At 47.2% G+C, this 16499-nt stretch overlaps 1 protein-coding gene across 1 annotated transcript; it reads right to left on the bottom strand.

The window, feature by feature from the left end:
- Positions 1-6501: 6501 nt before the first annotated feature.
- LOC123413081 (disease resistance protein RGA5-like) lies at positions 6502-10595 on the bottom strand. Its single transcript, XM_045106028.1, has 4 exons — positions 10324-10595; positions 9271-10171; positions 6946-8924; positions 6502-6842 (listed from the first exon to the last, which is right to left on the bottom strand). The coding sequence occupies exons 2-3, from the start codon at positions 10101-10103 to the stop codon at positions 6974-6976; spliced, it is 2784 nt and encodes a 927-aa protein (XP_044961963.1). The 5' UTR covers positions 10104-10171; positions 10324-10595; the 3' UTR covers positions 6502-6842; positions 6946-6973.
- Between the last annotated feature and the right edge of the window lie 5904 nt (positions 10596-16499).

Genomic DNA, 16499 nt, shown 5'->3' with positions numbered 1-16499 from the left:
TAGATCTATGATTCTTGCAATGGGAGAAGTGCTTGGTTTTGGGTTCATACCGTGCGGTGACCTCACCCAGTGACAGAAGGGGTAGCGAGGCACGCATCGTGTTGTTGCCATCAAGGGTAAAAAGATGGGGTTTTCATCATTGGTTTGAGATTATCCCTCTACATCATGTCATCTTGCTTAAAGCGGTACTCTGTTCGTCATGAACTCAATACACTAGATGCATGCTGGATAGCGCGGTCGATGTGTGGAGTAATAGTAGTAGATGCAGAAAGTATCGGTCTACTTGTCTCGGACATGATGCCTATATGCATGATCATTGCCTTAGATATCGTCATGACTTTGCGCGGTTCTATCAATTGCTCGACAGTAATTTGTTCACCCATCGTAATACTTGCTATTTTGAGAGAAGCCTCTAGTGAACACTATGGCCCCCAGGGTCTACTCCACACCATATTTTCAGCCTTAGACTTTTTTACTTCATTGCACTTTCCGCCTTCAGATCTCACTTTGCAAACAATCTTGAAGGGATTGACAATCCCTTTGAAGCGTTGGGTGCAAGCTTGTTTGTGTTTGCGCAGGTACTCTAGACTTGACGAGACCCTCCTTCTGGATTGATACCTTGGTTCTCAAACTGAGGGAAATACTTACTGCTCCTGTGTTGCATCACCCTTTCCTCTTCAAGGGAAGAACCAACGCAAGCCCAACCTCTGTCAACGTGTCAATTTCTGGCGCTGTTGTCTGTGGGATAGCAAGGCCCAATCCGGGGATCAAGCTGCCACCCATGTGGTACAAAAATATCCCTCACCACCTGTCACATACAAGTCTCCGTAAAAAGGCTTCGAAACTCCGTCCGTTGTAAGGTGGACCACGAGCGGAGAATACTTGTGCATCGGAAGAGAAAGTGCAAACGAGAGAAATTTTTTATCATTAAAAACCTTGTCATTTCTACTCAACCAAAGCGACTATATAACGGCAAGCGCTCCTACCCAAAAAATGGTTCTAAACTTATTATCTATCCCATTTAACCCAATTGCCAAAAACATTGGCAACGGAAGTGGATGGATACAAGTTGAAAGTCATTTGGATAGCTGATTAGATAGAGCGTGCGAACTTGCAATTGAAGAATAAAACACTTATTGTCTTTTCTTGAGGACAAAATACACACTTCGTGCTTTCATGTCAGTTACGTTTGATGACGTTATCTTTAGTTAAAACTAGTAGGGTGGACCTCGCGAATGCGAGGGCTACATATTCATTGCATAAAAATGTTAATTAATTAATTTTTATGTTTTGCACATAACTTACACTCCTTTTACAACTTTTGTTGTACAATACACAATGTTTTAAGCAATGGTACATTTTTAATGTTTAACTTCAATATTTATTATTTATGATTAGATTGCTCATAGATAAAAAAAATTATTTAAAAAATAACTAATGATATGTCTTTGAAATAACATGTTTACACAGTCCGGCATCAAGCTTCAAGAACACCAACCATATTAACCAGCAATTTCCACATTCGTTAGTTAGGTGTCCTATATATTCTCTCGAGTAGGCCGATGAGTTGTTGTTCCACCTGTGGCCATATAGATTAATCTTACTTTATTCTTAGTCATAATTGGATTTTATAAAATAGTAATTTTATTTGCGAGCATAGCCTAATGCCTTTGTTTGGGTAATCAATAGTGCCAAATCACACGTCCAAAAATAATTTTAGTAGCTTAAGGTTTTCGTTACGTTGCCGATAATAGAGATTTTGTAGCAAGCATATATAGTGTGAGGATCATTAATGCTTGCTACAAATTTGTAGGGTTTCAATTATATTATATTGTTAACTGTTATAGTATTAGGTCATATATTTTCTCAAACTATCTTCATGCTAACTCTACTGATACTCCTCAATCCAGTCAATGTATCCTCTTGCGCACATTAACATATATGCCATGTAATATTTCCACTTTTCATCTAAAAAAGTAATAGATTTTTAGTATCTTTTCATCCACTTAATATTTTTACTCTAATGGGACCAATGAAGGCACAAAGTCGAGTGCATCAAGGGTTCTTTCTTTTCAAACTCAGTGTTGTTGACCCATCATGAGTTTGAGGGTGTGTGTTAGATGTGTATAGTCCTTTTACTTTGTATCACCATTGTATGAGGGGTTTCTTGCCTTTTACCACATGTATATGTACTAGCCCCTTGCCCCCCCTGTAATGTCAGTTCCTCATACCTAAGAGCATCTCCAACGGCCGTGCCAAAAAAACGCGCTCGTGCACTAAAACTCCATTTTAACGCGCGCGGGACGATTTCGCGCGCTCTTGCGGACGCGGCAAACTCGTGCGTGGGGGAAATGTTTGCGCGCGCGGGAAAAGGCGGGCGGGCGCACGCTAGATTTGGTGCGCGGCGTCCAGCGCGCCAATAAAACGCAGTGCTCGCCACACGCACCCTCACTCGCCCCTGCCCCGCCACACGCCCTCCCTCTCCTCGCCACGCGCCCCTCTGCCTCATTTCTTTCCCCGCCGCCGCCGCGCCAACATGACGTTGCACCGCCGTGGAACTTCTGGCTACCGCGGCATCCGTGCGCGCCCATCCGGCACGTTCTATTCGAAGATCCGATCCGGAGAGATGCGCCTCGGCCTCGACACGTTCAACACCGCCGAGGAAGCCCCGACACGTACGACGGGGCGGCGTGCCGCTTGAACAGGCCTCGAAGGGAGATGAACTTCCCCGAGGTGACGATGATGGATTTGGCGCAGAACTTTGCGCCTCGTCCACAGGTAGTCACCGACGAGGACTGTCGCCGGAACCGGAGGCGGGAGCATCGTCTCAGCATTGCTGAGATGGATGAGCATGCCATGGAGGCATGGCGTCGACAGTTCCCGCAGGACGTCCTCGGTGAACGCCAATTCTTCTCGCAAAGGAGGACGGAGAAGAGGACGGAGCAAGACGCCTATCGTGCAGATAGGCGTACGCGGAAGCAAGCCACACTCTTCCAGATAGAGCTGAAGGAAGAGTCGACTTGGTCCTTCGACGATGAACGCTGGTGTAACGCCTTCATCACGACGGAGGAATCGGACACCAGCGCGTCGGAGTTCGACGACGACGATGAGTAGTTTTTTATCGGCTTTTTTAATCTATATCTATGCTATGCTATGTAGTTTTTTTAACTATCTAAACTATATATGCAACTATGTTTTATGTATCGTTCTTATCCTGTGTGATAAAAAATGTGATGGAAAATATGCTGAATTTTGCCCCCGGCGCGCCTCATTGTTGGGCTTCCACTGAAGTGCCCCAAGCGCTCTAATTTTTGGGATTCCGCTCGAGCCAGCGTTCGACGGCGCGCTAAATTTTAGATTGGACGCGCTGTAAATAAGTTTTTTGTGGGCGCCGGGTTGGGCGTTTATAGTTCGACCAAAACAGGAGTTGCAGCATTAGAGGAAGCTGAACGAACATGATGAAGCAAATCTGCAGCTCTCTCAAAATAGGCTTTCGCCCTGTTTTATAGATAAAGCACAACCATACAATATCCCGATTACAGACCAGCAAGTTACCATAGCCAGATGAGCCTAAAAGAAGCAGAAAAAGAAAAGAAAAAAGAACAAGTGGCTGGGGCCGCAGCACTAACAGGCCCATAGACAAGCGGTGAAACAAAGCCACCTCAAAAAACAAAAAACGAGGCCGCCACTGAGACCAGCTAGGAGGCCGGAGCACGGGAGAGCCGACGGGCAGTCGTCAGCAAGGCATCCAGAGTGAGCTGAAGCCGGTCCCGATCTCGGGGTCTAGCGAGCGAATGTCAGAGCTGCAAGAAGGCAAGAAATTTGAAAAACGAGTCAGACGCACGCGTGAGAACACCTGCTCAATCACCATCTTGTTACGCGTAGTCCAGAGCGACCATGCCATCGCCGTAAAAATAAGCCAGAAAAGGCAGCCCTTACGGCCAGCTTGAGTGGCCCTAACCTACAGGAAATCTGCAAGGTCGAGGGCCGCCCAATCCGGGCCCAGAGCCTCACACACATATGACCAAAGCGCATGAGCAGCTACGCACGAGAAAATAATACGCGAGCCCATTTCCGAGACGTGGCAGAGGGGGCAAATGTCGTTGCCCGGACCATGGCGTTTCAGCACCTCGGTCCCCGACGGCAGGCGGTCCCGGAGAAGCTGCCAAACAAAGATCTTGATCTTCAGGGGCATCGGGGCCTTCCATAGCGGGGTGAGCCACGGAAGAACCGGATGACGACAGAGGGTCTGATAGGCCGAGCTAACGGACAATTCTCCCGAAGGGGAGAGGCTCCAGGACACCACGTCCGGCTCCGAGGAGAGCGGAAGGGGGACTATTTCCCACAGGGAGTCCCACTCGTGAACCTCGACAGGACCGAAAGAGCGGCGAATGTCGAAGTGCCATCCGTCTACCCTTGCCGCCTCGGAGACAAGGATATTCGGAGCTGCACAAATCGCAAAAAGACTAGGGAAGCGCAGGCGGAGCGGGGCATCCCCAAACCATGGGTCCAACCAGAACTGCGTCCCAGCCCCATTGTTCACCGAGAATCGCAGACCCGCCCTAATCTCTTCCTTGATGGCTTGGATGGACTTCCAGAACTGGGAGCCAGCTGAGCACGAACAAGCCAAGAGGGGAGAACCCTGCAGATATTTGGCCTCGATGAGACGCAACCACAACCCCCCATCGCCCCGAGAGATCCGCCACACCCAGCGGAGCATGAGGGCGACGTTCATACGGCGAGAAGCCAGAATGCCCAGCTCGCCCCGATCCTTTGGGAGGCACATATAGGCCCACTTCACCATGTGGTATTTAGGCCGGCCATTACCCGCCTGCCAGAAGAATCTCACCAGCTCCTTGTCGAAGGAGCTATGAACACTTTCTGGCAGGATGTACATCCCCATCATGTACATAGGGAGACTGGACAGGTTGGAGCCAATAAGGACGGTCTTGCTGCCCTTGGAGGTGAACCGACCGCACCAAGGCTCCGCACGGGAAGCGACCCGACTCACAAGCGGGTCGAACCCACTCACTAAGATCCTTGACTCAGCCAACGACATTCCCAAGTAGGAAACGGGGAAGGAGGTCAGCCTACAGTTAAGGTTGTCCGCAAGCCTGAGTTTTTCCTCCTCCGAAAAGCCAAGAATCACGACCTCGCTCTTATCAAAGTTAATCTTCAGACCCGACATTTTCTCAAAGCAGAGGAGAAGGAACTTAAGATGAGCAATGTCCGCATCCGAGCCTGCTACCATAAGCATGGTGTCATCCGCGTACTCTAAGTGGGTAAACCCCCATCCGGGATGAGGTGATCCACCACACCCTTTAGGTGGCTGGCAAGCCTGGCCTTATCCAGGATGCCAGCGAACGCGTCCATCGCCAAGTTGAACAGCAGGGGGAGAGGGGGTCCCCCTGTTTGACCCCTCTGAAAGCATGAAAGTAAGGGCCAATCTCCCCATTTACGTTGATCACAGTGCTCCCGGATCTCACCAGCTGCATGACCCAGGAGTACCACCTCTCATCGAAGCCGCGTCGAGCCATGACCAAGATTTTGGATTTCGTTTTTAGTTTTTTACCGCTCCTGGGCGAAATGGCCGAAATTCGGGATTTCGGTATTTTTTCGGAAAATTTCGGACGAAAAGCACAAATCAAACTTTGAAATCTAGAACGAAAATTGGCCGAAAATTCAACGAAAAATGGCCGAAATTTAAAGAAAATCTTGTAATTAAATTAAGCAGAACAAACTTTAACCCTGAACGACCCTTCATATATTAGCATGCGGGCAATACTACTGCTCACAGCTAACGTGTTGTTGGTGCTACTCATGCACAGCTAGCTAGCACTCACCATATACGGTGGAGTACCATAGACTCGAGCTCATACGTTCAGATGGCAGCGGTCCACGTTGTTGCCGCCGTCGACTGGGTCGCCGCGTCCAAGGGCGCAGCCCAGGGCATGACCTCCATTGAAACAAGAAGAACGAGGAGGAGTGCTTGAGGGAGTGGAGTGGTGAGGGAGGAGGAGGCTGCGCGGAGGCGGCGCTGCCGCTGTCTCGCCACCTCCGGCTTTCGTTCCCTGCAGCCGTCACACAGGAGTGGATAGAGGAAAAATGAAATTTAGGGTTTGCGCTGCTTTCGTTGGTGTTTTTATACCACAGGCAGGTATACGTGGGCTATTTTGGACCTTGGCTGGGCTGGAGGTTTAAAACAGGCCGAAATATTTAACCGGATACTTTTTATACCGGGCCTAACCGGTATATACGAATTTCGGACGAAATTGTAAAATTCCGGCCGAAATCCAAATCTTTGGCCATGACGAGCCTAAGGAACGACCAATCAAGGCAGTCATACGCCTTCTGGAGCTACAACAGGAATTCAACCAAACTGCCTTTCATTCTACGAGCCTTCACTGAATAAGTGCCCACCAAAGAAAAACAAGCCAACAGGAGTTCAATCAACTCTTAATTAATAAGGCAGTAAAAACAAAGCAAGGTTGTATTTAAACAATCAAATACTGCTAAAAATAATGCCAACTGAATGCAAGCCTTTATTGTACGAGTCTTGACTGAATAAAGGAAAGGAGGTGTTGTGTTTCTGAAAGCAAATGCAGGAGAAATAAACAGTTCATCATGAGCAATCACGCCAAAGCCTCCGTTTAGCAAAGGACAGAATCCGAACATATGTTGGAGGGAATTAGCTTTCGTTTATTGGGAGTTGTGGTGGTACAGTAAGTTGTTGGTGACTGCAACGGCACAGTGAATTGTTTGTTGCCTACCGAAATGTTGGAACAGCATCCACGACAACTGATGGAATTACTAGCACCTGACTCCGGGATTGTGTTGAAGCCCTGAAATTGGGGAAGTAAGAGTGATAAATCAAACAGTGTGGTAATGAGCATATATATTCAGGAAAAGACAATTCATGGTTGCTCAGATGAGTATATACCATACCTTACTGGCGGCAAAGGCATGTCAGCATTCAAATACAGTCCTGGATTTGAATGGTGGGACGTTTTGGATGGGTTTCTGCTGCGCGCCTCAGCAAAGCCTTGGCTGTCTCCATGTCTTCATCGCTGGAATTCTCACGCTCCAGAAAAACCTGAACATGCTCGAGAGAAGGGAGGTGCCCCATGCTGCAGTCAACCTCACCACTCGCGATCGACTCTACAGTGTCCTCGAACCCAAGGCGCTGAACCCTTGGCATAGCTCCAGGCGGAAAAAGGCACGGCGAAGTCAGAAACCCATAGAATGAGCAGTATCTCGCGGATGGAAATGCATCGGCCCTCACAACCAACATTCCCATCACGCAACTTGCACGCAGCTGCAGAGACCGAAGAGCAGGCAGCATCCCGATGATCTGAATGTCATTCCGTTGAAGTTCTTGCACTTCTATTTTCAGGGTGGAGAGGTGGGGAAGTGACTTTGAGTTAACCCAATTTGGAAGTATCGAGAACCATCCAATTTCAAAGAAACTATGTGACCCAAAACTACGGAGGTGTGGAGGGGGCACCCAGCTTTCACGCATGCGATCTATCAATCTGCCACCATAAAGAATACGCAGATTATGCAATTTCTGCAGGTTGCCTAGAGACTTGATTAGTATATCAATCCAATCCCCGTCCATGTTAGCACAGTTAATACTGAATGTCCTAAGCTCTGTCAGATGGCTCAGCTCTTTTACAATGTGAGGAGACCAGGATAATTTTACACTGTCCAGCACTTCGAGGGACGTCAAGTTCCCCATTCCTCTTGGCAGCACCAAGTCCACGTATAGGCATATCAAATTTCTGAGCTGAACAACACTTGCAGGTAATTTTTGTATCCTAGTGCCTCTTGTATCCAATGTTTGCAAAAGCTGCAATTTGCCTATGTCCAATGGGAGTTCCTGAACATCAGTATTCTTTATCCCTAGGTACCTTAGGTGAATTAAATTCCCTACATACTTGAGGCTGATACCAGAGCTACCTTCCCGGCTGCCACAATTTCCAAGATCCAGCACGCGTAAAAATTGGAAGCTTGAGAGATATGGCAACCAATCACAAGCAACAGGAGAAAAAACAGCAAAGGTCCTCACTTTTGACAGGCACGTCCTATCAAACTGACTGTTCTGAACCTTTCCCTTGATATTATGAAGTGATAGCCTGCGAAATTTCCTTTGCAGGTTAGGTGCATGCCACTCAGCATTATCCAATATGGAGATAAAATTCTCTTCACTTGACAGTGAGCAGATAAGATCAAGCACCATATCATGTATACGGAAAGTTACTACCGTTCCTTCCCTATCGATTTCTGCTGGCTGGATCAAGCTCCTATTCATGAGCTCGTTAAAGTAGCTCTCTCCAATCTCAAATAGCCTGGTTTCTTTTTTGACACACTGGATAAAACCTTCGGCAAGCCACCTCCATATCAACCACTCTCTCTCAATCTCAAAGTCTTCAGGAAAGATGCTTAGATATAATAAACAAGGCTTCAGATAAAGAGGCAAATCATAATAGCTGAGTGATAATATCCTCTTCATGTCCTTCACAACACCACCTTGTGTAACTCCACGTCCCATCGAATTGTGCACATGCATCCATTCCTCTTTTTGCTTTATCCTATGGCCACTAACCAGAAGACTAGCTATTGTAATGATGGCTAATGGTACACCACCACATTTTCTCAATATATCTCTTGATACTATCTGCAAATCTTCTGGACATTTCTCCTCGCTTTGAAATATTCTTCTATGGAAGAGTATTTGCGAGTCTTCATCAGAAACAGGTTTCATTCTATGAATTGTGCCATTAGTGGAATTGAGACATGCTTCAGACACACTCACACTACGGGTTGTTGTGATTACCCGACTCTGGAGTTTATTTTTGTAGAGAGCACATTCTATATATTTCCATATGTCTTCTTCCCATATATCGTCGATTACGATGAGGTACCTATGCAAAACATTTTGATAGCATTAGTTTCCCATATATATACACAACTGAATTTTGTTACAAGGATAACTGTAAGGCAGTACAGCAAACCATAGGCTTATATAACCAGTAAGGATATACATGCAAAAACTAAATGCAACAGAAATTACATAGAAGTATACATGACTAAAAAATAAGGCGCATGTGCAAAAAAAGAAAGAAGTAGAATTTGCTAAAAAAGAACAAACTACTAGAGGTATAAAAGTATAACAAATAAGGAAATGAAGATATGAAACTCAGTATTCGTCTCACTACTTCACATATTTCCGAAATATACACAAAAGGATAAGCACTAGGTGATGCATACCTCTTATCAACAAGGAATTCACTGATATCCTCAATGAGTAGATTAGCACCCTTTGTTGCATTATGAATGTCATGAAACTTTACTTTGTCAAGGCCATAGAGTAAGTCCTTGAAAACTTTCTTGATATCTGGGTTCTGACCTACGGGGACAAAAGCCGCACACTGAAATTGGGCTTTGATCTTCTCATAAATTGCTTTGGTGAGTGTAGTCTTGCCTAGCCCACCAACACCAACAATTGAGATTGTCTTCCATTGCTCCTTAGAACTCCCGCCCTCAGAATTCAGTGTTTTGATAAGCTCATCCCTTGTGCGGTCAACGCCAACAAGCTCCCCTACATCTTTGTGCAGAGCTAACACACGAGGGTCAATGGTAGCACCATTACTAGTGCTACGCATGTCAACATCGTACCTTTTACTCAGGTCCGCCAACTGTTTGGCAAGATCCTGAGCTTCTTCGATGGCATCACAGATTTGATGAAGTGCTTTGCCCTTGCCAAACAATGTGGTGGTCTTCTTGAGGAACTTTTTGACTCGACTCCTCATGTCCGTTGGCTTGCTGCTTGAACCCTCATCCACACGCACCATGAAGTCGTCAACAGCATCTTCCATGTCGCATGAGAGGTCTCTCACCTTGCCAGCCCAAATACGGACCGGCTCCTCGAGCTGGTCCGGTGGCACCTCGCCAACCTTGCGAAGTACGGCGTGCATCATCTCCAGCTCTGTTAGGAGCGATTGGACGCCTTTCTTTACTCGCTTCTTCAGATTGCATTCTCGGACGAGCAGCTCACCGAGCTTACGGATGACAGGGCCCATGGCCCCAGCAGCAACCTCCATATCTCGACCTTTATTTGTGTTTTCTCTAGATCAACACACCGCTATAGCATTGCCCTTGGGTTGAAACTCTGCAATCCAAACAAAATGGTTTTCAGAAGGCAGAAGGAGCAAAACTTCAACCTGACTGGCTGGTGAAAGTAGCAGTATACACAGGGAGCATATGCACTTATGCAGTGCATACTTTAGCTATCCAAAGCAGAAGTAGAAGGAGGGTACCTACCCTGAATAGCATCTCTCCAGATCCAATTTGTGGAGTCGTCCTTTGCAACAGCTACCAAAGATGAATCCGGTTCTGCACATCATAAATTCACATCATCAGAAGCAGCAAATGTCATACAAAAAAAGGTTGTAGATAGAGGAGGAACATGAGACAGCTACAAGATACAAATTGTTTTCAGAGAAGGAACCACCGAATGAGCAAAAGCTGGTCATTTTCAGTTCGTGGAAGCAACAGCTCACGAATGCATTACAATCCAAAATGAATGGAATAGCAACATGAGAACATCAAGGGGTAACAGATGGAGCAAAAGCATCATCACCTCGCTTGCCTCAATCAACATTCAAGATCACAAGTTGAAGAAGAGCATCTGCACATCATGGATCGGTCCATATCAAAACCAGAAGAAATAAGGCTGAAGCAAATGTATTCAACAGAAGAGGAGGAGACGTCCGGGTTGAAGAGTACCTTCGGCGCTGTCGTCGTCGCAGATTGGTAGAAGGCCACCGTAGCCGCCGCGGAGAGCCAGAGACCAAGAAAAGAAGCAGCAAGTATTCTACTATACTCTGGATACGACCGGAGTGATTTGTGGTCGTCTCGTCTCTGTGTCCATACGATTTGCAGTTACTCAACACTCTACTCGTTTGGGTGATTTCAAACACGCCGATACATGCATCAAGTCTAAAGCTGTTAGTCGTCACGTGCACGTACGTGGTTATGCGTGTACGACACGTGAGGCCGTTCACCCAATGCGCGTGTGTTAATTTGGCTTCATCGCGTGTGTTGTGTTGCTCCCAAAAGGTTCATGGAATCAATCAAAGAATCAAGTAACGTGCAAGCAGGCTTTGGGGCTTGCAGCGCTTGTCCTGCACGCCTGCAGAGTGCATGATGCTTGCCTTAACCGATGGATTAGAGTTTTTAACCCCGATTCACTATGCATCACCCATCACTAGGCATTAGTTAACCTGTAATTTAGTCCGCTAGCGACTCAGTCGGTCGGCGGTAAGAAAGGATCTGGTCGCATCATCGATCTACCAAACGCGATTACATATGCATAAACTACTCCGGATTAGCGTACAGAAGTACGAAATGTGGTACAATATAGGAAAAAAGAGATGCATTGTTCTTAGAGAGAGAGAGGGGGGGGGGGAGAGAGAGAGAGAGATGCCCTGTTTAATCAAGACACAAATTCTATTCGATTCTATTCTAGAGTAAGCTATGCTCTGTCCAACGAATTAATCCAATGCATTTGCTTCTGTGATTTGGGGGGGGGGGTATGCTATGCTCTATTCAACCAAGAAGCTAGCCCCTTCGATGATTTGTTACCATGGAAAGACACTAAGAACCCAGTCGTTTCATGCCTTCTGATATTTGAATTTTTGAATGCATAAGATTTGTGGTATTTGCACTACTACAAAAAGCAGTCGGAAAATGTGCAAGATTACATCCTGCACTCATGAAACAAGCCAAATAAACAAACAAATTAGGTTGTCATCACCACCACCTTCATCTTTGAATCGTATTTCAGAAGTACTAATAGCCACGGATTCTCGGTAATCATTATTCATTTGACTCATTTCTGGATATATATCATAATACTGTTATCTTTTGGGTGAAAATAATGCTATGATTGTGTTAATAATATCATGCCAATTTATTTCTGTCATGCTTTTGTGGCATAGAACTATATCTAGTTTTAACCTAAAAAAGCCAACACTTCATCAAAATGTCACTGGGTGCATCTCAGCTCTAACAAATGTTGGGTTTGTAGTGTCCAATAACAAGTCTGAGGTACAAGTTTCGATGCAACTTAGTTCAGCTGTAACCGATAGCCAATGTTGGAATTAACCACGAGTCTGTCAGTCACCGAGTCGTATTGTATGATAGGCTAGATTGCTTCTTTATATACTGTTGTAGCCTACGTTATAAGATCACCAAATCAAAGCAATAAAATCACCAGGCTCGATACGAGCCTGTTGGCTAACTCGGCGTATTGTCTTACAGCCGCTAGCTAGCTAGACTTGAAAGATCCATCCACCAGGGTGCTAGCCTTCTTGTTAACTATTGCTTCTTATGTCTCCAACATAGTTCGTCGTTCCGTCGGAAAGTACACGACAGATCGCTGTGACGTTGGGACCTCTGCCAACATTTGATATCTAGAGCTTGGTTTATTGACGTGATCTTCGAAAAGCAATCGAAGGATCATGTCAAACCCGGGCAAGGAGATCGCTGTGGCGGGAGCAGGAGCACCGATGCCGACGGTGGGGGTGTCGCAGTTCCCCCGGCTGGATCGAGAAGACTATGCACTATGGGCGATGAACATGGAGGTCGCGATGGAGGGAGCGGAGTTCTGGAAAGCTGTCGATCCCGGAGGCGCCGAGTACGCGAAGGGCGCGGCAAAGTACTGGACGGATCGTCAGGCGTTAACGGTGATCTACTCCGCCATGCCGAAGGATGTGCTGCAACACCTCGTCGGAAAGAAAACGGCGAAGGAGGCATGGGAGACCATCAAGATCCCGCACCAGGGTCATGACCGTGTCAAGGAAGCACACATTCAGTCCCTGATGAGAAGCTACGAGTGCCTAAAGATGGAGGAAAGCGAGACGGTTTATCATTTCGCCACCCGTCTCAAGACCCTCATCAACGGCATTCGCGGCTATGGTTCAATCCTAGAAGAAGTTGCGATCGTCCGACGATTTTTACACGCCGCACCGGCACGCTACATCCAAATCGTCACGTCGATCGAGCAATGTCTTGACCTGAACACTCTCACGGTCGAGGATCTCGTCGGAAGGTTCAAGGCCCACGACGAGAGAAGTCGTCTCAGCTTCGGGGATTCGAAGGAGAGTGAGCATCTCATGCTTACAATGGCGCAATGGATGGCCCTGTCGAAAGGAAAGCAAGGTGGATCCACGAGCGGTAGTAAAGCAAAGGAGAAGCAAAGCCCAACGAAAAAGGACCTCGCCGGACAGGAAGAAAAGGCTAGAAAACCAAGGAGAAAATTTGACATAGGCACGGTTCGATTCGGTGACGGGCAGACCGTTGACATCACAGGGTGGGGTACTGTCCTATTTGAGCTGAAGAATGGCGGTCACAAGGTACTCACAGATGTGTACTATATTCCCAAGCTAAAGAGCAACATCATAAGTCTTGGCCAGCTGGAGGAGCGTGGTTGCAAGATTGTGCTCGAAGATGGCTATCTATGGGGGTATGACCGTCAGAGGATGTTGATCATGAAGGTGCAGAGGTCGCCAAACAGACTCTACGTCCTCAACTTGGATCGTGTGGATCCAGTATGTCTCTTGTCAAGCATGGAGGACTCGGCATGGAAGTGGCACGCGCGCTACGGTCATCTAAATTTCCAGGCTCTTCGGTAACTTGGACAAAAGGAGATGGTATGTGGCCTACCGTGCATTGATAATGTTGAGCAAGTGTGCGACGATTGCCTTGTTGGGAAACAAAGGCGGGCCTCGTTCCCGAGAGAGGGAAACTTTAGAGCAAGTAAAGCTCTTGAGTTGGTCCATGGTGACTTGTGCGGACCCATTACACCGGCTACCCCAGCTGGGAACAAATACTTCTTACTCATCGTCGACGACTTCAGCAGATACATGTGGATTGTGTTGTTGAAGACGAAGGACCAAGCTTTGCAAGCCTTCAGGAAAGTAAAGATGGCGGCTGAGGTAGAATCCGAAGCCAAACTGAAGGCCCTCCGTACCGATCGGGGGGGGGGGGTGAGTTCAAGTCTCGTGAATTCACATAATTGTGCGAAGCACATGGGATCAAGCGGTATCTTACGGCGCCATATTCACCGCAGCATAACGGTGTCGTGGAACGGAGGAATCAACCCGTGGTGGCGATGGCACGAAGCATGATGAAGAGCAAAGGGATTCCGGGCAAGTTTTGGGGTGAGGCGGTCAATACGGCCGTTTATTTACTAAACCGGGCTCCAACCAAGAGTGTGGTTGGGATGACACCGTACGAAGCATGGTACGGACATAAACCCGCGGTTGATCATCTTCGTACTTTCGGGTGCGTGGCACATGTGAAGACGGTGGCCGGACATACAAGTAAGTTGGCAGATCGGAGTACTCCAATGATATTGGTTGGCTATGAAGCAGGCTCGAAGGCGTACCGTGCGTGCAACCCCTCTACCAATAAGGTGGTTGTGACGCGTGACGTAGTCTTTGACGAAGCAAGGTCATGGAATTGGAACTCCGCCGAGCCAGTATACCCGATCTCTGATGAAATCTTTCACGTTGTTTACAACGAATACGAGCATGCCGATATTCAACCGAAGACTACAACGACGCCGAGTGATTCTCCGGACAACGGAGCGCAGCCGAACGCGCCAGATAAAGCAGGGACAGAGGCGCGCCAAGGCACGCAGCAGGATGCAGCAGACGAGGCATGCGATGGCTCGTGTAGCACACCAAGCATTGCTCGAAGCGCTCGAAGAAGTGACTGCGTACCACAGGGTAGGAGCCTGGGAGCTGCGCCTGGAAGTCCACAGCCTGTGCATGGCCAGAATATGGCTCCAACTCAAGATAGCTGTGAGACAGGAAGGCATGCATGTGGACTTGAAGGTTCACATGTACGTGCAACTAATTCTGGAGAACCTGGATCACCAGAAAACAGGAGTTTGGCAACTCCACAAGATGAAAATTCCTCGTCTTCGACAGAACAAGAGACAAGGGAACGTCCGTCGACACCAGTTCGTCTTCGACCAGTGGTGGATTTATATCCGGAGGAAGCACTTCGTACTATTAATCTTGTCAAAGTTATAAGAAGAGGACGACAATGTTTTCTTAGCGTCGAGGAACCGACGAAATTTGAAGAAGCAAATACTGAGGAGTGTTGGCGTCGTGCTATGGATGAAGAGTTGAGATCAATACGAGACAACAAAGTATGGGAGCTCGCTGATCTTCCCAACGGTCACAAATCCATAGGGCTCAAGTGGGTGTACAAAGTCAAGAAGGATGCCGAAGAAAACTTGGTCAAGCATAAAGCTCGGCTCGTAGCTAAAGGATTCGTGCAAGAGCAAGGTGTGGACTTCGAGGAAGTGTTCGCTCCAGTCACAAGGATGGAATCGGTGAGGTTAGTTATAGCTCTCGCGGCTCAAGAATCTTGGAGGCTAAATCACATGGATGTAAAATCCGCGTTTTTGAACGGGGAGTTGGAAGAAGAAGTATACGTGAAGCAACCACCAGGGTACATCAAAGAAGGAGAAGAACACAAGGTGTTGAAGCTACACAAGGCATTGTACGGGCTACATCAAGCTCCTCGGGCATGGAACATCAAGCTTGACCGTACATTGATTTCTCTTGGTTTTGAGAAAAGTCCACTCGAACATGCTATGTACAAGCGAGGTAAAGGCAAGGATCGTCTCTTAGTGGGCATCTATGTTTATGATCTCTTGATAACTGGAGCAGACGAAGAGGAAATTGCAAGATTCAAGCTACAAATGAAGGAGCTATTCAAGATGAGTGATCTAGGGCTCTTGACATACTACCTCGGGATCGAGGTACAACAAAAGCCGAATGGGATCACACTATGTCAAGAGGCATATGCACAGAAGATACTTGAAAGTTGTAGCATGGAGGATTGCAAACCAACTTATGCTCCAATGGAGCCTCGGCTTAAACTTAGCAAAAGGAGTGAAGCCCCCGCGGTTGATGCAACGGATTATGGAAGTGTGGTCGGAAGCCTAAGGTATCTTGTGAATACACGGCCGGACTTGGCCTATTCTGTTGGCATAGTGAGTCGCTTCATGGAAGCACCCACGACTGAACATTGGGCACCTGTCAAACATATACTCAGGTACATCAAAGTGACAACAAACTTCGGTTGTGTCTATTTGAGAGAGAAAAATAAGGAGATGGTGGAGCTACTTGGCTACAGTGATAGCGACCTGACAGGAGATGTGGATGACCGTAAAAGTACCTCGGGTCCGGCATATTTCTTGGGCAGGAGCATAGTAACTTGGCTATCACAAAAGCAGAAGGTGATCGCATTATCGTCCTGCGAAGCAGAGTATATAGTAGTTGCAACCGTAGCGGGTTAAGGTGTGTGGCTAGAAAGGCTACTCGGTGACCTCACAGATAAAGAACCAGAAAGAGTGGTGCTCAATGTTGACAACAAGTCCGCAATTGCCCTGTGTAAGAATCCAGTGCATCATGACA

This window comes from Hordeum vulgare, chromosome 7H (assembly GCF_904849725.1).
Source record: "Hordeum vulgare subsp. vulgare chromosome 7H, MorexV3_pseudomolecules_assembly, whole genome shotgun sequence".
NCBI lineage: Eukaryota > Viridiplantae > Streptophyta > Magnoliopsida > Poales > Poaceae > Hordeum > Hordeum vulgare.
This window is presented reverse-complemented; position numbering and strand designations above follow the sequence as displayed.

What these genes read in the sequence shown, in the direction of transcription:
- LOC123413081 (XM_045106028.1), bottom strand. Translation starts at nt 10,103, where the DNA reads ATGGAGGTTGCTGCTGGGGCCATGGGCCCTGTCATCCGTAAGCTCGGT. An exon ending in GAATTCCTTGTTGATAAGAG is followed by an intron (nt 8,925 to 9,270) that starts GTATGCATCACC and finishes TGTTTTGCATAG; the next exon opens with GTACCTCATCGTAATCGACG.